The sequence below is a fragment of the Amaranthus tricolor genome, chromosome 1 (assembly GCF_026212465.1).
Source record: "Amaranthus tricolor cultivar Red isolate AtriRed21 chromosome 1, ASM2621246v1, whole genome shotgun sequence".
Taxonomy (NCBI): domain Eukaryota; kingdom Viridiplantae; phylum Streptophyta; class Magnoliopsida; order Caryophyllales; family Amaranthaceae; genus Amaranthus; species Amaranthus tricolor.
Genome location: NC_080047.1, coordinates 11,384,995 through 11,409,595, shown reverse-complemented (window position 1 = coordinate 11,409,595; position 24,601 = coordinate 11,384,995). Strand labels below are relative to the sequence as shown.

The following is a 24,601-nucleotide window of genomic DNA, read 5'->3' as shown; positions in this document are numbered from 1 at the left end:
CGACTCATAGTCGCTTTCGTTAGCCATATTTAACCAATTACGGGTTACCACTTCTTTAACACTTTTTAGAGAGATAATACCAGTTTTTAGAGAGATAGTACCGTGTTTGAATTCGTACTTCATACGCATTTCAGAATTTCATATATATAGACAAATCTTACGCATTAAATTCTTATTAGTGTTATTAAGCGTGATTTACATTTATTAATTAATTTTTAAGTATAGTGGCAATTTTGTAATTTTTTTAAATACAGGGGCAAAAATGTAATTTTACAGGGGGGGTTGGCGATAAAATGAAAAGGGGTGGCGAAAAATAACATCACCCTAAATATATCAGTTTAACAGTTCGTTAATATGATTTTTCTTCTTCATTCATTTTGATTATTAACCATCTCAATTTGATAAGAGGCGAAGCTATTGTATACTTACTAGCAGTGCAATTGTATACTACCAGCTTAGAGGTTAGTAGGGATGGGGATGAGTCAGATTTGGATCAGGTCCAATTAGACCCAGATCTGGATCCAAATCCATAGGGTCTAAAAAATTTGAAAACAGACCCAAACCCTTAGGGCTTAGACTCTAGCGGATCTAGGGTCTAAATATGGGTCAAACACATTATTCTATTTTTTCTTCATGAAAAGTATTTAAAAATATATTATACAATTTTCATCCACTTGTATAAATTTTTAAAACATTTTCAACTAAAAAGGATCTTTTAATATTTTATACTAATTAATCATCCAAATATATGATGTTTTCTAACAATCAAGTTCTAAAAACGAAATAATTATCATGTCATTTGATTTTTAAAGTATACAGATTAAATTTCAAACTAAATAAACAGACAAAGATCCAAATCACTTAATGTTCCAAAAAATATAACACAGTTGTAAATTAAATAATTAAATAAATATAATAGCTAATATATAATTTTAAAAAAAAACTCCAATCCGCACTTATCCAGCTTGAATTTTTCAGTAGAACTAGAGAAAGACAAAATTGAAATATTCAATTGAAGCAAATTAAATATATTAAAGAGAAGGAAAAAATTGTTTGTTGTGTTAAATTAGAGGGGAAAAGAGGGGATATGTTGAAAAATTAGGTGGAAGTTGAGTAAAGTTAAGGAGGGAAGTATTAAATTAAGTAGGTGGATCAGGTTAAAATCTAAAGTTGATGTCCAATAAACTAATTTGCGAGGTGATAATCATCTATAAGAGTTTATGTCAGATATACTAATTTTTGCAAAAATATGGATATAAATTAGTTTTATAAAAGATCTCACGTATTAGATACTTTCTTATAATTTTTTCATAATAAAATATGTTAATGTAGTGTTTGGGAATAAGTATTTCATTTTAAATTATGGATTGTAATTATGAAATTAAAAATGAAAAATTTGAGAATGAGAAGGTTTGGATAGTCATTTTCAAATTCTCAATTTTAACTACTTTAAAAACAATGGAGGAATTTGATTCAAATCCAAATTTGAAAATTTTTGATTTGTCAAACAATGAATTTAAGTCAATTCTAAATTTTTAAATGAAATCATCATCCTCAAACATGGCATAAGAATTGAGATAGAAGGGATAGTGATATTTTAGTTGAATGGAGCGTTTTTGCATGACTAGTGCCCTTGTTTTTTGTCTGTTATTATGGTCTTATGGATGCTATACACACTTAATACTACTTTGTTTCGTTATCTATCCCTATTATTTTTAACTGATACAGAGATTAAAAAATAAAAATAGTGAGTTAAAATAATAGGATATTTAGATTAAGACAACAAAAATATATAGTAAAAGTAGTAGTCGGTTATGACTAAAAACAAAAATAAAACAAATTTAATTAGTGAAATAAACTAATTGTATACACAAATTTTTATATGAGACAATCTTATAGTGATACTATCTCTGTTGAACTGGCTTATATACACAATACACTAACGACCCGTTTGTTAGTGCTACTATTTGGTGGTAATGAGAATGATTTATAGTGTAAAATTTCATTTAAAGTTACATTTTAATGGTAGTGAAACTTTGATCACAAAAAAGTTTTTTGTCTACAAATTTTCATTACCACCTAATATCGCATCTCCCAATGGTAATGCAGTGTAATGAATTGTATGGATGATTGAAGTTAGACAAACATGACCATCAAGGCAGCCAAAAGATTTTTCAACCAACATTACACTAATTTTTATTCTCATTACCACCGTTTTTTACCATCTACTAAACAGACCATCAATGTATTAGCACTTATAATTTTAATGATCTATGACATTTCATACTAAGACAATTTTATACAAGATGAGCTGAATTATATTTTTATTAGTTTTATAAAATCTTGTCGGTCTCATAACGCAAGTTCAACCCTCATTCGGTGGGATGGGCTTGCACTATCCACAAAGTCACAGCCCAAAATCATTTATAAAGTCCAGCATCACATAACTAACCCTAATTTTTTTGAAATAAAACCCTAATTCTTCATCCTCTTTAAATACAATATCGCCTCTTATCCTCTCTACATCTGAATTTGCAATCTTCTTCTTTCATTCTATTTCTATCACCAATCACTCTGTCTACAATAAGGTTTTTATTTATTTGTTTTTCGTTAAAGTATTTCTCAATTGATTATGTAATCAGCAAATTGTTTTGACTTTTGTTCCAGGATTTTCCAATTGCATCAGTAAATTTATTAATTGATGATAACAAAATTAGGAAAAATAAACAAGCAGGGATAGTGTGTATCGACATGGAGCATACAATGCTTCAATTGTGCGAAAGAGTTCCCTGCAATATCAAATTCCAGGGGAAGATGGGCAGTTGCGTTTCATAATTCTTTTGATTATTTCAACAATCATCTTCCCCATATTTTAATTTCTAATAATAATTTGAATTCTTAAATTATACTCCTAATTATTAATTTAAGAGGATTTTAAAACCTAAAATAAAGATGGAAGTGATGATTATTTCCCCAGATGATCGACGCTGATTAAACTGAGCTATTTTTGTTCTCTTTGAGAATCCAAGCCAGTGCTCTGATCCATCTTTTATGCTATAGATTTCATTATTTTTATTCGAAGAATATTTTTTAGATCACTGGACATTGCAATCGTTAAGAACTGGACTGTGGCCTTTCAATGAATTAGTCTAAGTTTTTTGTTTTTTTTTTTTTTTTTGTAATATCATAACCGATTTTTGGCATGTTTGATGTGAAGCTTTACGGTTTTTGATGTTTGTTCGGGTCTGTTGGTATAAAAACATTATGATTGGAGCATTTGAAATGTGAATGAATTTAACAAAAAGTTTTTAGATGGTATATGTATTATTTAAATTTTATTAAATAATAAGTAAATGAAATAATAATTATTAAGAAAATATGTAAATATAATTGGAAAAAATATGATAGGGGAATTTTATGTGATAATCATGAAATTTTGAATTTTTTACTTTATAACTTAAACTTTAAAAAATTTGACATGGTAATTCTGATGTTTAACCCTATCTTAATGTTTTATGTGTAAAAAGGTCACGTGGAACAATTAAGTAAACTTTAAAGTTACGGCGTGGATTTTTTAAAAACTTTGGTTGCCACCTAGAAAACTTTAGACCTCAAAATTACCATGTGGAATTTCCCAATATGATATAAATATTTAAAAAAATTTAAATAATTTTAGTGGAAGACATTGAAAGAATATAATTTTTATAAAAATGTTCGAATAAAGTTAGTGAGTGGTAAATATATTAAAATTATAAACTTTATTAAAGTATGGTTATTAAAGTAAATTATATTATAAAAAATGTAATACTTCCTAGGTGATGAAATATTTCCTAAATTATGATTATTGATACTATTTAGTAAGTTTAAATTTTATATGTATTAAATTATACACATTAAATATAGTACAAAATTAATATTATGAAAGTATGTTATCGGACAATTCAATTTTGCTTGTTGTTTCTCGAAAATAACAATTAATTTCGATGTGACCCTGAAACGAATCAAAAAAAAATTTTATAAACTTTTTTTAACGAACTCTATTAAATTTTATTTATTTTGTTATGTAATGTAAAAATATCATTTTAGAGGAGACCAATGCATACATACACTCTATTCAATACAATATTTATTAAACCAAAAAATATGCAAGACATTCCAAAATGAATTCCATTAAAGAATAAGAGAGTGAGATGCTAGGGTAACCATATGCCATAAATATAAACAATTGACAAATTTCATATTTTTAAGATATTTATTTTATCCAAGAAATATGCAAGATATTTTGTTGTACGTAACCATTGACAAATATTAAATTTTGTACGACATGCAAAGCTTATAATGATAATTAAAATTCTTACAAAGACTGTTCATGAGGATTAAGAAAATAAAATATATCAGATAAAAAATAAATTATTTTATTGAATAATTAATTTGATGAAGGAAAATTAAGGACCATAAATAATAAAAAATTTTATAAGAAAGTTAGTGAAAAAAATGCTGGCTTTATAAGTTATAACTATTAAAAAATATTTTTATAAAGTTAGTGAAAAACATGTGAAGATTATAAGCAATATAAAAATGTTAAAATAAAATTAATGGAAGATATTATTAAAGTATTAAAATGAGGATGTACAAAGTTACTTTTAGGAATAAGAAATGAAGCACCCCAAAAATAACAAATGAGAAAAACTTTCAAGAATGGAGGGAGTATGAATGTATGATATAAAGGTATTCGTTTCTATTATTTTTTCAATTACCTATTAAAGACTAGATTCGATCTTCTATAAAGAGGGCACATATCTATTATTTTGCCTTGGGCCTATAACAATTCAGGAACAACACTGGGGGGTTACGGGTGGATACGGTATGCGCTCCCTCATACCCATATCCAACTAAAACTTTCATACCCATCGCCTACCAATCGCATATAATAGGAAAAATTTTCATACCCACGCCTCCCACTTAAGTATTCATTCAAACTTATCCTGACCCGTTATGACCAACTGGGTATACCCATCATGGGTATATCCACCTTATACTTGCCTCACACTCACTCTAAAAATCAGTGTTATATATTCCATAAATCCTTATAAATTTAATTGTACATCTAATTTTGTTTAAACCATATAATGTGATAAAATAAAATTAAAAAACTATAATTTTGTCAATAGTTTTTATAAAATATATAAAATTGATATAAATTTGTATATTGTAAATATAGGGTGGACAACTATAGGGCAGGGTAAGACCTTATACCCACTACCTATCCACTACCCATGACGAATAAAATTTTTCATACCTATACCTACCCACTACTCTTTAAAATTATGCCTATATCCGCACCAACTAGGGCTGATGCAGTGCAAAATTTACATAATTTTATCCGCATGTCATCTCTATTAGGGGAGTACTACATGAGATTATAATAAACCTTTTTAAAGAAGTTAATATGTATATTCAGCCTAGAGCATTAGAGGGTGATACTAGTAGGAAATTTGGGCTGTGATTAATCACTTCAAAAAATTCAGAGTAATAAGAAGATTGATGAAGATAGAATACATTGAATTCCACTTTGATGACTTAATTGGAGAGCAACAACTAGGGGTCAATATGACAGGAGTTTCTTGACTATATTAAAAGGAACTTTATAAACTACTGAGTTAAAGTTCGCCTTTTTTTTGTATCATTTGTGAGCTTGATTCATTTTATTTGTTGTTCCTTAAAAGAATAATTCTATTTATATACAACAAATTAAAATTTATGCGAAATTGGATTTAGTGGGATTAAAAAATGCCAATAGTTTATATTTTTTGTGTAATAATTGTTGGTTTTTATTTTAAGTTTAATGGCATATGTAATTGTTATTAGTGAAATTCCACATGGTAGCATCTAGTTTTCATGAAACGCTAGTGGTAACACTTTTGTATGATTTTTCCACATGGCAGCATCCAATTTATGCACTATCTAACTGTCGTAACATTTTCCGTTAGATTCTTGTTAATTTCTGTTTAATTCATCATTTTGTAAGATTTTTCCACATTGTAGCATCTAAATTTTGCTCTCATATGTTTAATTCACCATTTTAATGTTTAAATCACCGATTAATTTATCAACGCCCTTAAATAATTCAAAAGACGCATTTTATAAGCTCAAAAGGTGAATTTCATAAGTTCAAAAGGTGCATTCCAAGCACTAATACATATCTACTTAATTATTACATTTAAGGGCATTGATAAATTAAACAATGTATTAAACGTTAAAATGGTGAATTAAACATTTGAGAGCAAAAATTAGATACTAACATGTGGAAAAATCTTACAAAATGATGAATTAGACGAAAATCAAGAAGAATTTAACGGAAAATGCTATGACAGTTAGATAGTGCATAAATTGGATGCTACCATGTGGAAAAATTTTACAAAAGTGTTACCACTGGTGTTTCATGAAAACTGGATGTTACCATGTCACTAGATCTTATGTCATGAAAAATTTTAGTATGGTTTTTTATTATACTGCTAAAGGATCTAATAATTATTACAAAATTCACTATATATACTGTTAGAAATTTAAAAAATTAATATTTAAATTAAATACCGCTAAATATATTCCATTGAAAGCAAATTATATTCAAATAATAACACAAATTTTTATCATAATTTTCATTATTTTATCATTCAACAAACTAGTAATACCCTAAAATTTTTGAAGTGAACAACTTAAGCAAGTGGGTAACTTGCTTAAAAAAGATAGGCACCGTTCAAACTTGTAGCAAAAGCAAAAGGTCAGAACATCCGGACTACATCAGATAATAGCAAAAAACAAAAAGTACACCACTAGCAGAAGAGCGTTGAAAATAACTTGTCGGTTTCTAAAATCATAAACTTTGTTTAATGTCTAGTAGTACAAGTTTAACCGTAAAATTTTGCAAATTCTACTTTAGAAAAACAAAATTAAACCACGCAATATGAAATACTTTTTCGTTTGTTAATATTTGACTTCTAAACAATGTAATATTTTATTTTAATCATTTATATATTGAATTATAGCAATTTAAAAATTATAAAATATTAGCTGAATTATGAAAATATGTGATTAGAAAATTCAAATAAGATTTTCTTTGATTATATTTTTCTTACACATTAGCCACAATATATAAAATAAGTTCAAACGATGAATAATATCAATAATATATCGTAATGTAACGAGTATTTCAGAACGAAAGAAGTACTATATTTTGTCTTGGTGCAATCGATACTCTCGTACAAAGACTGTTTGACAAATAATTGTTAGCTGGTAAAGTTATTGTCGGCTAAAATTGTTAGTTGATTTGAAAATATTGACTGATAAATCAGCTGGTTAAGCAGATTGTTATGGAGATCATCATCATTATCATCTTACCCAGTGTATCCCGCTCACAGAAAAACTATGGACAGGTTCTGGGGAGGGAAGAGCAGCGGCAACTCATACCCATAAAGGAGAGCGCGACCAAAGAAGTCCCCCAACTCGAGAAAGATAATAAGACGTAGCTACACGGAAAGAATAAAATGAATGCATATAAATAAAATAAATAAGTAGAACCAACTACAGAAGAAACAAAGGAAAACAAATTTAATAATAGAAGAAACGAGAGAAGCAAGATGGCAAGAACACCCAAAGGTAACCTAAGAGGATATCAGTAGTCTAAAACATGAATATGGCTTCTCCAACTACCCCTATCCCTAATCAGGCCCTCAGAGAGGTTTAACTCATGTAAGTCAGCTCTTATTTGCTCATCCCAAGTTTTCCTGGGTCTTCCTCGACTCCTCTTACCCTTTACTATAATGCTTTCTACTCTCCTCACCAGGGCGACGAAAGTCTTTCTCTGCACATGTCCAAACCACCTCAATCTATTTTCGCACATTTTTCCAAAAATAGGGGCTACCCCTAGTTTTTCCCTAAACTCTTCGTTCCTAATTCGATTTATCAATATGTGCCCACACATCCACCTCAGCATATTCATTTCTGTAACTTTCACCTTATGTTCAAAAATCTTCTTTACAGCCAACATTTGGTTGCATTTAGCAGAGCAGGTCTGATTGTATCCCGGTAGAATTTTTCTATTATCTTGTTTGGGAATTTCCTATCACATAGCACCGCGGTGGCTGCTCGCCACCTGAGCCAACCCGCTTGTATACAATGATTTACATCTCCGTCAATCTCCTCATCCCTTTGAATGTTCGATTCCAAATAATTGTATTTGGTCGTACTTTTAACAACTGCTTCATCAATGGACACCTCTGGTTCACCTACCGGTGCTGTCCGACTAAAGTCACAGCGCAAATACTCGATTTTCGTACTACTAATGCGCAGCCCTTTACCCTCTAAAGCTTCCCTCCACTCGTCTAATTTGTTACTAACATCCTCTATAGTTTTTGCTACCAGCGCTATGTCATCAGTGAATAGCATGCACCACGATACCGTTTCCCAAATAGATTTGGAAATCTCTTTTATAATGACACTAAAAATGAAAGGGCTTAGAGCCGATCCCTAATATAGTTCAACTTTAACCGGAAAAGGGTCTGAAGATGTTCAGTAAAAGTACTTGTTGGATATTGACTATTTACGAAGAAAATATTGGCAAATCCGCAAAAAATCAAAAAATAAAGAAAAAACTATCATAACTAGCTTTTTAATTTTGACTTAAAAGGATAATTTTCAGTATCACTTAAAGTTCATTTACCAAACCTTTTTTTTTATTTAACCAATCACTACCTAAAAGTCCAAAAACAAATAAAAAGTCAATAAAAAAATTAATGTCAAATATCATAATGGTGTTATTTGATCCCAGTTATTGAGGCTCTGCCCTCGTAGGCCATAACCTCATATTTGACTTAAAAGTTACTCCATTACTCTCTCATATAGCACTAAAGTATTGTAGGTGAAAAAATAATTGAGAAAACACATGTGAACAATATAAAAATAAATGATTAAGATGAAAAAGAGAAAATAATTTTGTAATTTTTTTTTTGAGTGGAAACCTATCATTATATTAAGTCAATATCGGCCAAGACCCGAAGGCTTGGAGCAAAAGTTCTCATACAAATTTTCTATTGAATGGAAACCTGTGATTATAAATTTGTAAATTAAATTAATAAAAAAGGTAGACTATTTCCAGAAACAAAAATAATTTAATATTAATAGGACAAATCCAAATGAAAGAGTGTAAAATTAAAAGCAGTAGAGGCCATACTAAATGGTAATTTATTCAAAGCATACAGAACGGTACATTGAAATTACAAGACTCAATTATTTTGATGGCATCCATTGAATGATTGAATGAAGGAAAATGACCGCATTGGCACTCGAAATGTGCAATAAATCTACCACATTTATATTTTTTTCATACTATTTTCCATTTTTATCTTCATTGGTATTTCATCAGTTCATTAAAGTTGTTTCCACTAAGTCATTAGCAATAGTAAATCATTTATATTTTGATTATCAGTTCAGTATCCCACATAAAGTCAGAATTTGAAAGGGAAGAGATAGTGGACATATCACATCCATACCCCTTTAAGGGAGAGAGCAGGAGAAATGAGCGCAATCGAACTAAACCCCTAAGTAGTGAGAGCACACTAAAATGAGAGATGGATAGCACCAACATAACTTAGGACAAATCACCAACGATAGTAAATCATTTAGATAACCTAGCATAAAAAATGTTTACTAAAAATTAAAATAAATAAATGCTTTTAGGTGATAGATATATTATTTTTTTGAATAATACATTTTATTGAAAAAATGAAAACTATAATCCTTAAAAAATATTAATGTAAAGTTAGTAGAAAAAAATACAAAAAGCACAATTATTAAAGAATGTCTAAATAAAGTTAGTAGGAGACCATAAATATGGATTAATAAATTATCAAATGAGGATGTACAAGGTTAATTATATTAAAATTTGTGACATAAATAAAAAATAGTTTATGGAGAACAACAAATAACCATTTCAATATAACAAATGTAAACAAATTTAAAATATGGATGAAGTTTTTCTAATTTTTGTACTAAAATTTTCACATTCAAAATGGAAAAAAAAATATAATACAACGCCATTAAATAATATTTACTCTCCTCTCTTTCTATCCCTCTCACCCTAATTAATCACTAATCAGTCACTTTCTAATGGATAATTTTTAGAATTAATCGCAAATAACAGTCTTAAAGTTTAGAATTTTTACAAATTCCAATTTCAAGGTAAAATCTTTGTGAATTATAGCCACTAAAGTATTAAAGTCTACGTTGTTCAAGCCAAATTACATAATTTCGACAATTTTAGTGGTTGCAATTTTGAGTAAAGTGATCAGAATTATGTGATTTGGCCTGAACCCAATAGACTTTGATACATTATATTGGTACGTAACTGTAATGCACAAAAATTAAACATTAAAGTTGTAATTCGCACAATTCATATACTTTAAAGATGTAATTTGCAAATAATTCTAATTTTTATAGTGATAAATATTTATGTTGTCTCTTAGTTTTGTAACCCCAAGAGACATATGCAAAGATACTAATTAACGGATTTGGTTGTCCATCTCACTATAAATTATAAATTATATCAAATTTTATTATAAAGTTATAAAAATTAAACCTCTATTCTGTTTAAGATTGTTCTTAATAGTTATATTTTTTTTACAATATGTTAGTATTAATACTAATTTCTAAGACTTAATGGATAGAGCATCTGCATGTTAAATTTTGAAGTTCGACCCCTACAAAACGCAGGTATCAGCTGGGGATTTTCTTAACTGCGCACATTCTCTTTACTTCCTCTTTAAAGGGAATATACATGCTTTGCCAACACCATTAAAAAAAAAACCTCCTCTCAAACCCTAGCTTATGCGAAACATTGAAAGTACATTACCTTTAATTATATAAACATTGTATAGCTATTATATCAATTGAGGTCCATCTGAACCTTTATGTTTATTCACTTTTTGTATAATTTTAAAAACAATTTTGACGTCTTAATAAAACTAATCATACTTTCTCTTCTTATTTTTAAGATTTTCTAATATCTCCCTCACCTAACACCAAATTTTGGTTACCAGTTACCATTAAATATACTTTTATGATCCGTTTTGTAATCGGTACTAAATGGTGAGAATGGCAATGAAATATTAGTGGTAAGAATATCTCTTGACAAATTCAATGACCATACTTATTCTCCTTCAGTTATCTCATTTTCTTTACAAAATTCATTCCAATGCATTACTATTTGAATATGTGAAATTAGGTGGTAATGGAAAATTGTGAACAATAAACTTTTTTAAAATCAAATTTTCATTACCATAGTAATGACATGATACATATCATGAAAATTACACTACAAGAGATTCCCATTACCACCAATTAGTATCATTAACCAAACGGACCGTTATAGGCTATCGAGTAGACAAACAGTGGCAGATGTATATAGGGGCCTACGGGGATACGTGTCCCTAGACGTTTTTTTAAAAAAATAATCAAAGTAGACTTTTCTATTCGTAAGAGTAAAAGTGTAAAATTAATACTGAAATCTTTTGATGATAAATACTCCCTTATTTTAGTAATTTTGTCTTATTTATTTATTTTGTCTCATTTTTTTGATTAGGTCAGCTGATTTATTTTGTTCCATTTTCTTTTACGGTATTTCGTATTTAAAATTTAACAAGTCTTGTATGTGATTGTCTCACCGTGAGACGGACCTATACAAGTAGCCCATTAGTAAAAACCAAAAAAAATGAAAACTATTGTACGAGAAGCATTTTTTTTTAAAATACTTTAGACTGAGCCAATAAAAAACGTGCACTATAAATATAATAGATCAATCCACTATTTATTTACAGCATACACATTATTTTTAGAGTATATTTAATTTTTTCTCTAGTTACATTATTTTGAATAAAGTGGAATGAATTTAATAAAAAAGTTCAAATTGTTATTAATTTAGGTAATGCAAATGATTAAGATAGATGTTAATTACTAGCATTCTTTTATTCGAAAACGCTATTTAATTATAAGAAATTTTTTCAAGAATAAGATCACAATTTTGATATATTTATTGTGATTTTACTTGTCATTTTTCAAAATTAAAAAAATTAGTTGTTAATTTTATAAATAAAATTCCGTCAAAATTTTATTCATTAGTTGATATCTTTTGGGATCCAAGACGTCATCGTAAACAAGGACTTGGAACTTTGAAATATGAGTATGTGACCATAAGGTCTTGAAGGAGAAGTGAGGGAATTCTTTTGGTGAGAAACTTAGTCTTGAATCTTGAATTGTGACCTTAACGGTTCGTTTGGTATATGGTATTAGAGGGCGGTAATGGTAATAAAATTAAGTAATAAAAAATTTGATTGTTTGGATGCCTTCAATGGTAAAATAATAAGGTAATGAAATTACCAAAATGTATCATTTTAATTACCATCAAACAACCTGGTATTAGGCTCTAATGGTAATGAAGTATAACTGTGGTAATAAAATAAGGTAATGTTGTTTCGAGCTGAAGAAAAAAAAATAATGATGAAAAAAAAGGTAATGTATGTAATTATCCAAAAAAAAATTATTATTAAAAAAAGAATCATTAGATAAAATAATTTAGATACAATAATCCTTTTAGATACAAATATACAATAATAAAACTAAGAGTCATTACCATTTTTTATTACTAACAACCAAATGCAATCAATGGAATATTATCTTTCATTACCATTCTTTAGTCATGCACACCAAACAAAAGAATCGTCATTACCAATTCTCATATCCATTCCTTTATTACTATTACCGTTACAACATTTCATTCCTATTACTTCATTACCATCAACCAAACGGTTGATAAAGGTCTTGACGGAGAGAAAAATGTGGACAAAGACGATACTTTGACCATATCACTGGTTTTAGCGTTGTGAAAACGACTCATCATTCATCAATTTTCAACGAACAAGAGCAACTCATCAGGTGTTTATTTGAGTCACATGATTAATTTCAAGTTATATGTTTTAGTTTGTATTTTATATTCATATTAATTTTAATTTAATTTTAAGAATTTTGAAATCAGATCAGAGTTCAATTTGATGACAAAATTATTTAAATATTAAAATCGTTGAGTATGTTTTAAACACCTTTAAATTCTAATTATATTCTTCCACATTGATGTTATCTTTAACAAGATTGAATATAGGTACATCCAATCTACAATAGAAGTTGCCTTATTTTTCTATTTATTACGTCTAATGAGCTACATTTCTATATTTGTCATATGATATATTTAGTGTAAAGTAAATTATCATTGGTACCTCTAATCTTTTGCATTTTATTAATGGTATTTCTAAATTTTTTCGATTATTATTAGTATTCTCGTGTTATAATTTTTTCCTTCCAAAATCATTTAAAACTGTTAACTTTTTTTACCTTTATTTTTTTATTTTTTTATGTTTTAAATTGAAAAACTAAAAGAAAAAGAAAAAAGTTAACGGTATTGGATGAAAAAAATTAGAAAAGGTTACGGTTGTAAAACGCTCAATAACACGAAAATACCAATGATAATCGAAAAAATTTTGAGATACCATTGATAAAGTGCAAAAATTTAGAAATATTATTGATAATTTTATTTTTTTTTAATTCTCATTTGCACATTTAATTTTTTTCATCTCTTTCATGCATTTCTTTAGCTTCTGAATATCTATATATCATATATAATACATGTGCTTATTTTTAAGATATTAGGGTTACCCCATGGTATAGATGGATACATAAATTATTGTTGATTGTTTTGTTATGATCAATTCAATTTTTTTTACTTTCTCCAGTTGAAAAAAAACTTTATGCTTTCTTCAAGGGCAATATATTTATAGTTGTTACAATTTTTATTTTTATTATTTTTTTATCTCACTTATTTTACATCAATTGTTAGTTTGGTTAGTTATACTTATTTTGCATCATTTTTATTTTTTGAAAAATGATCTACCACTTTTTTCTAATCTCATTCATATATTTAAACTCTATTTTAATCTAATCCACACAATTCATCTTTCTCTTCATTTATTACCAAATATTCACCTTTCTCTTTACAAAACACTTTTTTTCTCTATCATCATCATAATACATACCCAGTATATCCCGCTTATAGAGACTGAGCAGGTTTGGAGAGGAAAGAAAGATGACAGCCCATATCCATAAAAAAGGATAAAGAGTCGTCCTCCGGCTCAAGATAGATCCTCCAAAAGATTTTTTCCTGTAGTTATCTGCCAACCTGCATCTTACATCATAAATTTGACCCTTAATAATAATTAAATAAATATAAATAAAAAATACTACACATATAAAAAAAAGGGAAAACTAACTGAAAATTAACAATAATTAAAAAGATTTTCTTCTCTTTGATGATAATCCAAAGAGACGAATTACTAAATAAAATGAAAAAAAAAACTATTTTAATTTATCCTTACTTCCTTACTAAAGGATACTGTAGTGGGCTAGGTAATTTTTTGAAAAATTTTTAGTTGGTAATTCTAAGTTTTAACTTATTCATGTGATAGAAAACTTCGTGACCTCTTTGCAACTTTTTCCATTTAACTCTGTTAATTTGTAAATCTCCTACCAAAACTAAATCTCACCCATCCCCTAAAACCCAACATGCCATAACTTCTTTACCCAAACACAAAACAAGTGCCAAAGCGACCCGCGAGTATGAAGTAATAGCATATCATTAAATAAAAAAAAAAAACAAAATCTCACCCCATCCCGTAAAACCCAACATGACATAACTCCTTTAAGTGTGTCCAACACATCTTGTATTTTTCCGTTAATATACTGGTATTCACAATAAGTCCAGCCTAATTTAATATGATAGAAATGAATGGAGAATGTACAATGTAGAGTCACGTCAGATTGAACGTGTAAAATACGGGGTCAAAAAGCAGATTATAAATAAAATATCTACTACATAGAAAAATCGAAAACTCAGAATCACGACCTAATTTTTTTATTAACCCCTAGGGATCGATAGTGTACGCGTCCGTCCAATGATTCAATCTCCATAAATAGTCAAGTTGGTTAGCCTTAATGCACTGAATACAACCACTAAAAATTTGAAAAATGGAAGGTAAGCTGAGGATAAACACAAAGTGTAGAAAAGCAGAATTTGAGGATGGCTTAGAACCAGTTAGCCCTCTTACTGAATACTTGCTTACTGAGAGTTTTACACTCTTTATTTTAGCTGTTTTTGAACTTGAGATTTCTGTTGATTTTTCTTCTGCATATTATTATCTCAACCATTTATTCCTTAATGCTCATCCTCGTTTCTCCTCTATTCCGGTACGTACTTTCATTGTCTTAAATTTTTCTTTCTCACTTATATCATGGATGCATATTGCTACATATATATGCTTGCTACAAAAATAAGATTAGCTCTTATATGAGACTGTTTTACGATGTTACTGGTCCATATACCATATACCATCATATCTAAAAAATTTCGCTTATAAAGCCATGGTCTGGGAGGTAGATGGTATACATACCATACCAGCATACCCGTACCCTATTATAAGAGAGTGATACTAGTCCATATAAAAATCCCAATTTAGATTTTAAGAGCTTCTCTTAAACAATTAATTAAATGAGTGTTTTTAGACCCGTCCCTTTTTTCTTAGGGTTCTAGGCAAAATAGCATATTAGGGCTCTTTTATCAATATGTAGTATATGGAGTAAATGTCAAGTGCAATGACTAGTACGGAGGAATATATTATCAATAAACAATAGCAAGTCAAATACTTCTTCTAAGATCTTAGAAACACGAAGGAAAAACTAATTAAATTATATTTATTTCCACTACAAATGTATTATATCATCTATTACATCAATATGAATTTTAAGTTTAAAAATATTTTTACATCTCTTTATATACTTTGCTTTACACACTCAATTTAGAAATCTTCTTGCGATAAAGGGTTTTTGTCACTAATTTTATTACTAAAGCCATTTGGTGACAGAAAAGGCGACAAAACCCTTTGTCGTCATAAAAAAAAATTGTCGCTAGACTTGTCGCTAAACTGATTTTCATGTTTTTTAAAAAAATTGAATATTTGTCATTATTATTAATTAATAATAGTAATTATTACTATTATTATTCAACAATAATAACTAATATTCAAAATTTTTTTATTAATAATATTCAAATACTATATATATAAACAACAAAAGTAATTAAATTGAAATTCAATAAATACATTAATCTTAAATAAAAAATTAAATATATATTACAAAATGTTTTACATAAATATATATACAATATTAAACGTATAAATACTAAAATTAGAAATAATAATGTATATACAATAATATAGGTATTATGAAGAAAAATCAAAAAAAAAAAACAAAAAATAGCAACTTTTGGCTCTAAAACATAATAAATTTGGCAGATCTGAAAAAAAAACAAAATGTAAAAACAAATTACATCCAAAAAAGAAATACAACATATATTCAAAAAAATGAAGATAAAAACAACATTGTGCACAAAAAAAACAGCCTACAACGTACAAATTCGACATGCATTAACAATGAACATATGAACAATATTAGCCAGATTATATGATGAGTAGTAGAGAGAAGAAGAAAACATGTGAACAAAATGACAAAATTCTACAAGAACAATTAAAAAAATAGGTCAAGTAAGAGAATACCTGTGAAAGAGAAGTAGAATAACACCGAAAAATAGCTAGAAACCTGTCGGATTATATGATAAGAAGTAGAGAGAAAGAGGAGAATAAGTTAGTTAGATGTTAGAGAGAAGTTGAAGAAGAAGGTAAAGGGTATGAAGAATGAAATGTTAAGTTAAAAGCCGGGTAAAATATCTTAGCAATAAAAGGCTTTGTCGCCATTTTGTCGCTAAAATGAAGCTTTGTCGCCTATATTTATCACCAAAATGAATTTTCAAAGTGCTGCAGTTTTTAGTGACAAACATAATGACAAAATTTATTTTAGTGACAAATTAGGCGACAAAACTCTTTTGTAGCTAGTTGGTGACAAAGACTTTTGTAGCCTTTTTTATCACTAAAGATCTCTCCTCGAAATATGGTTTTGTAGACTTTTATAGCCTTTTTTGTCACTAAACATCACCTAGTTAGCAGAAAATCTAACAAGAAGAGAAATTAATTTCAAGGAATCAAAAAAGATATATATATAAAAAAAAGCTAACAAGAAGCTTAGTGAGACTATGACTAGGCAAGAAATGAGAGAATTTCAATACAGTTGATCTCCCGAGAGACCGTCTCTTTGAGAGACGTCCATCAGATTCATCCCATTAAACTTTAATGTCCACTTACTGTATCCTTAATGTCCACTTACTGTATCCTTAATGTTTACTTACGTTATCCTTAATTCCTACTTACAATATACTTAATGCCCACCGAAAAAGTACTTAAAATGCCTACTTACAATATCTTAATGCCTACCGAAAAACTTAGCCTACCTACTTACCATATCCTTAATGCCTACTTATAATACTTTTAATGCCTACTTACAATATACTTAATGACAACCGAGTAAGTACTTAAGTACTTACGATATTCTAAAGTCTACGTACATTACAGTATTTAAATACGAAGGTGTAGGTTTTAAATTAATTTAATTTGGCTATTTAGATCAAGTTAGAGCTGTCTCATACAAGACTTAGTCACTTTTTCTAGCATTCAAATTAAGTGGCCTTTTAATATTCATTTTAACATGTTATATATATTATAGGAAATGTTAAACACTAAATTATTAAAAGTGGGTATTTTAAATGTAAAAGTACATGTTTTAAATAATTTCATTGGGCTATTTAAGCCTATTTAAACCTGTTATGTGGTAAGCCGCTCTTATACAAGAGTTTAATTTTCAAAAAAAGAAATAAAAATGAGCATTAATTGAATTGATATACAATTATACAATGACAGGTTGAGGAGAAAAAGGGCAATAAAATGTGGAAGCAAGTGGAAGTGAATGTTGAGGATCATGTAAAAGTAGCAGTATTTGGCGAAGATAAATCAACAGAATATTATAGTAATCAGTTTGATATATACATATCCCAATTAGCAAATTCAAAAATGTCACTACAAAAACCCTTATGGGAACTCCACATATTTAACTACCCAACAATAAATGGAGCAAAAGCAACCATAATATTCAAGTTTCATCATGCACTTGCTGATGGTATTTCTCTCATGGGTGTTGTCTTATCTTGTGTTCAAAGACATGATGACCCTTTTAAGCCTCTCAGTTTTCCAACTAAAACTACAACTTTAAGACCCAAAAACAGTCCTGATGCTTTTATGAAAGTTCTTAACTTTGTGCCTCAATTTATGGCTTCTGTCTTCTATTCGTTTTATTATTTTGGGCAAAGTCTCAGGATGTTATACCATGAAGATGATCGGACTCCTGTTAGGCCTAAAAATATAAAGTGTGCTCCATTATGTGCATCCATTCAAACACTCACTTGGTCTCTTACTGATGTCAAAAGAATTAAAACTGTTCTTGGTGTGGTAAGACGTGCAATAACTCATGCCTTAGCTTGTTTGCTTTTTGGTTGGCTTTCTTATTTGTTTTATGCTATGTTTGGATAGAACTAATGTGAGAGAAGTTCAACAACCATTTATTCTTTCATTTAGATACAAAAACAAAGAAATGGAAAACAAAGTTTTGGGGGGATTCAAAGACATGGTATGCATTGCAGATTCAATATTCGTTGGTGCATATGAAGCTGATTGCCCATTGGTCGAGGTCATGAAAGCCTAATGTGGTTAGGGCCCAAGAATACCATATGCTAGTAACAATTAACTTGTAGCAATTAACTTTTTAATTAAAATATTTTTATTATTTAATTTTTAATTTATAATATTTTTGATTTTTTTAATTTTTTAGTAGCAATTAACTTGTAAAAATCGGTCACCATTTGGTTAATAATGTTCTTGGGTAAGTGATTATAAAATTAAAATTATTCATAATTAATTAAAAATTAGAATTATTGAGTTGATATTTTGCGAAAATATTACTTGTAAATTGTATTGATAATTAATTTGGCAATGTTATTGCAGAGTTTAGTCGTGTCAGTGATGAGTTATATGGAAATGTTGAGAATTGGTTTGATTATTGATAAAGAATCCATTGATTGCCCAAAAATGATCACATGTGTGGAAAAAGCGTTTCATTTAATTCTCCAAGCTGCCACTGCTACTTCCAACTTTGTCCTTGCTTAGTAAACTTTATACTCCCTCCTATTCAGCTTAAATGTCCTATTTGACTTTTCACATTTGTCGAGACAACATTTTAAGCCTTAATATCTTAAATTGTTCTTAATTAAAAATTATAAAAAGTTGATATTAATAATCCTTGTATTGAGACGAATTAAACAAGATCCCACATGACTATGTTTTAACTTATAGATTACGAGTAAAATACAAATTAAGAGTGATAAGTAAATAAAAATCAAATGGGCATTTAAGGTGAATAGGAGGTAGTATATTGTTGCAAATGTTATGACTTTTTTTTTTTTTTTTAATAATTTAAGTGATGTACGTTATCTAAATTGTGGGTTGACATTTCATTTGGGTACCCTTACTTTTAATGCTTTGTTCTTCATTTAAAAACTATGCTCCATGATAGTACTCAAAACAAAACAAGATTGTATTAAATTATTAATATTTTTTGTATTAATCTAGCTGTGTTAAAAATTATTTATTTTTTTTGAAGTTGCCACATTATACAGATAATTAATTATAAGAAAAAGTGAACTTTAGCAACAAATAAAAAGAAAACTAATTAAAATGTATAGATAGTATTATTAAAAGAGAGTTGAGATTTATTGATAAGACAAATAAAACTGGTAGGATCCTCCTCCGCCTTCTTCTTCTTCTCTCCCTCTTGCCCACGTGGTGACGTGGTCCTATCTAATAGTGTAACTGTCAATGACTTAGGTCTTCACAAGGGTTTATATTACTTAAAGTAATTTTTTTTAAAAAATGTGGACATTAAATAATATTTCCTTAACATTTAAGGAATAGGGACAGACTAGTAATATTGTGATGCTTTAGTTGAATGGAGCATTTTTGCATGACTAATGCACTTTCATTGTTTATGTCTGTTGTGGATGCTATAAATAATAAATACTACTTTGTCCAGTCATTTATCCCTATTATAAAATGATACTAGATTAAAAATTATAGTGAGTTAAAATGATATAATATTTTGAAATAAGACAAAAAATTAAGACATTAAAAGTAGTAGGGTATGTGCAAAAAAAGACACTAAGTAAATTTATTATAACTAATTACTTATAATTTTAAAATATTTAATTAGTGATATAAACTAATAGCTAGTCTCTTGATAGACCGTCTCTTTGAGAGACGTATTATAAGTCAGTCCATTAAAGATTAATGTCTACTTATCATGTTCTTAATGCTTACCTACCGTAATCCTTAATGCCTACTTTCAATATCTTAAATGCCTATTTAATCATTCTTAGTGTCTATTTACAATATTTTTAAAAATATATAATAGACTGGCCCAATTAGACATGGTCTCTCAAAGAGAGGTCTCTCTCGAGAATTTGTGATAAAGTAATTATATGAACTTGTTTGGATCACATACAAGCTCAACCCTCAATCATCGACATGGAAAATTTAAATAAAATAAGATTATTTAATAACTTAATTTCAAAAATAAGCTTCGTGAAAACTTATTTTCCAAAATAAGCGTCCGTACATCCAAGCCTAGCCTCGGGAACATTCGCTGTTACTAACAGCGAAATATTGAAAAAAAAAATAAAATAAAAGGGATCAGTCGCTGTTAGTAACAGCGACTTTAAGGTTAACTGGTAACTCCTTCATCTCGTCGGCTGGAATAAGGAAGTAACTGAAAACTGAAAACTTAAAACGCATTAAGTCGCTGTTACTAACAGCGACTTAAAAAAAATTATTTATTATTATTATTTTTTAAGTCGCTGTTAGTAACAGCGAATGATCCCGAGGCTAGACTTGAATGTACGGATGCTTATTTTGAAAATTAAATTTTTACGGAGCTTATTTTAGAAAAAAAGTTATTCAATGTCTTATTTTTTTCAAATTTCCTCGACATGGGTTTGCAGTATTGACAATGTCACAGCCCAAAATCATTTTCTAAAATCCAATTCTTCATTCTCTTTAAATACAAAATCGCCTCATTTCCTCTCCATCTGAAATTTGCAATGTTCTATCATTCTGTTTCTACCCCAAATCATTCTGTTTATTGTATAACTTTTATTTATCAGTAAAATAAAATTAAATTAAATTAAAAATGGAAAAAGTAGGATAATAATTATATTCTTTTTCGTTCAAGTATTAATTATACTATGGGATAATAATTATATAAAATAAAATATGAAATAAAAATTGATGAAAAGAATTTAGGTTCCAGTGTACTAGGAATATTAAAGGAATTTAAAATAGTGTAAGTGAGAAACATATAAGAAGCATAATTGTTATTAAAAATTTAAAATAAACTTATTAGTAGTAAATGTATAGAAATTATTAGCTTTAAAAAAAATTAAAACTAGGGTAATTAAATATAATTATATTTCCCTTTCAAAAGTTAATTCTATTTAAAAAATGTAACGCTTCATTTTATTCGTTCTTAATTACTTGGTATATTATGGTTATTTATACTCCTTCCATTTCTTTTTGTTCTTCCCATTTACTTTTTGCATAATTTTCTAAGTAACTTTCGATGATCAATATCTCTAAATACGCATTGTAAAAAATTATAAAAAATATATGATAAAAAAGTATACATTAAGACGAATCTAATGAGATCTCACATGGATATATTTTATTATCTATACATGTCTTAAAAATCTTTATCTAATTTTCTCTCTCCAAAATAGAATATTCTAAACGGGAAGAACAGTAAAAAACGGAGAGAGTATTATTTATCATTTATGAATACATATTAATTTCTTTTATCATTTTTAAATATACATAATTTACTAGATAAATAATTAAAATAATATGTTAAATTGCGTACAACAAGTATAGCGGAATGGAGGAATTATTAAGTAAAAAGATTCTATGAATAATTTTTTTTTGTTGTATACTTGTATTGACTTAGACAAATTAAAATAGTAAATGAGGCTATGAAAAGAGGATGTTACACTTTTGCATAATCAACGTCAAAATATGGTGAGTAAAGATTTTTTTTAAGACTAGTTACTTTGTTTGGTTAGTTGAATGGATCTTTTATGAAATTTATTAGGAAAAATTAATTAGTATATTCCAACATTTTCATGATACTCTTATAATGATTTCACCTATTTATTAATTATGAATAATTCCAATTTAGAGATATTTGCCTGGAATAAATTCGAATAACCCGATGATATGTTATAGTAGGTAATACACCAAAAAAATAAACTGAAAAATTAATGTAAATTTAGAGAAAAATTTTGAAAATTTACCTAAAAAATTCCGAATCATAAAAAAACTCCGAAAAAAATTGTAACATTTTTTTAAACATGTTTTGGACATTTTATTTTAATTAATTTTTTTTTAAAAAATAAACTTAATATAACAAGTCATCCGGTTACCGAGTTACTCTAGGAAAATACCTTATAAGTTTGTATTATTTATTGCTAATCAATAAATGAGATTATTGTATGAAAAGATTGAATATTGGAGGTAATTTTTTCAATTTATAATTAAGGTTAGTTGAAAGTATTTTTAAGGCTTGAGCTTTTGTTAACGGTGACATTCTAGCCTCACCATATCAAAAATGGGTATCAAATAATTAAACAAAAATTGACTATTTGCCTTTTTCCATTGCCGAAGAAAATTGAGGAAATTTGGGCTAGCGGATAGGATGGTTAAATGAATAGGTGATATAATTCTCATACTTAGTGCCTATCTATGATGGGTGGCTGGTAAAATTTGCATACTGATGTCTACCCGCCTTATATTCACTTTAAATTCGCTTTTATAAATAGGATGCATACGGTTCGGTTTAGTATGATTTCACATTAATATCATACAAAATTTAAAAATTCGGTCTAGAAATTTTTTTAATCGGACCAGACCGAACGACTGGACCATACCATTCTACAATGGTCTGGTCTACAGTTTTTTTTTAAATATTTTTTCATAATTAATATATGTGTTTATATGCAAATATTTAACACCTACGATCACCAGATATAATAATTTGTAATCAGTTGATTGCATCAACATCATTCAAGTGTATAATACTATAAAAAATAACTACATTTCTATGTTTTTTTTTTAAATTACAACTCGTCTTGTATGAGATTGTTTCACGTTGAGATGACCTCAAAACAAGAAGCCCATAAACTAAAAGTTTCTATTATTGGGCTATTTAACTCAAGTATGAGACATGTTTCACGATGAGACCGTCTCATACAAGAATTATGAAAAAATTATGGCTTTCGGTCATAATACGGTTTGCGGTCTGGTCTGCTCTGACAAATTAAAAAGGGACCAGACTGTAAACCGTAATTTTATTTTGAAATAAGTCAGACCAAATCGGTTAGACCGTAGACCAGACCAAATATTAATATTGCGATTTGGTCCGGCTTGGTTTGCGGTTTAAATCAAACTTTGTTCGGCCTTAATTATATGAAGTACTTCATAAATCCTTATAAATTTAAGGAAAAATTACCTTGAATAATCCAACCTTTTAGTGATTTCCCTACAATAATTCCAACTTTTGATTAACCATGAATAATACCAACTATAAGGGATGCTTGCTAAAAATGCATCAAGGTAACCTCTTATCTATACAACAGGTTATTTTGGATAAAAAAATAAAAAAGTAAATATAAAATTAAATTATAAAAAATCAAAAAATTAAAAATTATAAAAGAAAAATCATATAAGTTTATTTTTTTGATTTTAACTTTTAATTTTTAATATTTTGATTTTTAATTTTAATTTTCTTAGGTAAGTGACCCTAAAAATTCGAGTTATTTATGTTTAATCAAAGGGTTGAATTATTGTAGAAAAATCAATCAAAGATTGGATTATTCTAGGTTAATTTTTCTAAATTTAATTGTAAATCTAATTTTATTTAAACCATATAATAAAAAAATAAAATCAATATCCTTAATTTTTTGTCAATAATTTTTGATAAAAACATACAAAATTGACAATATAAATTAGTATATTGTGAATATAGGGTGGACGGCTATAGCGTGGACGAACGAGTATGGGGCTGAGCTGGTGAATATGGGGTATGTAAGATCTCAGACACACCACCTTCCAACTAATCATCATAGATAGGACTTTTCATACTCATAATCATCCACTAATCACAAAAATTATACCCAAAACCGTCTCGACTACGACTGATGTGTTGCAAAATTCATATAGTTTAACTGCCTTGTCATCCCTACTAGTGGAGTATTATATGAGGTGAATATAAACCGTTTGAAATAAGTTAACATGAATATTCGATCTAGAGCATTGGAGGGCGGCTGTAGTAAGAAAAGGCTGTGAATAATCGCTCAAAAAACGATCAAGTTTAAATATAGGATTAATAATTCAGAATAATAAGGAGA

General features: G+C 28.2%; 1 protein-coding gene and 2 non-coding genes across 3 annotated transcripts; all 3 read left to right on the top strand.

The window, feature by feature from the left end:
* Positions 1 to 2,727: 2,727 nt before the first annotated feature.
* Positions 2,728 to 2,873, top strand: LOC130801297 (small nucleolar RNA snoR135). Its single transcript, XR_009039555.1, has one exon. It is a non-coding gene; the product is annotated as a small nucleolar RNA snoR135 (small nucleolar RNA).
* A 79-nt stretch (positions 2,874 to 2,952) lies between these two features.
* LOC130801532 (small nucleolar RNA Z103) lies at positions 2,953 to 3,046 on the top strand. Its single transcript, XR_009039640.1, has one exon. It is a non-coding gene; the product is annotated as a small nucleolar RNA Z103 (small nucleolar RNA).
* Positions 3,047 to 15,123: 12,077 nt separating this feature from the next.
* Positions 15,124 to 18,806, top strand: LOC130827931 (wax ester synthase/diacylglycerol acyltransferase 11-like). The gene is made up of 2 exons (XM_057693857.1): positions 15,124 to 15,342; positions 17,961 to 18,806. Exons 1-2 carry the CDS (start codon positions 15,124 to 15,126, stop codon positions 18,624 to 18,626), a joined length of 885 nt encoding a protein of 294 aa, XP_057549840.1. The 3' UTR covers positions 18,627 to 18,806.
* The last annotated feature ends 5,795 nt before the right edge of the window (positions 18,807 to 24,601 follow it).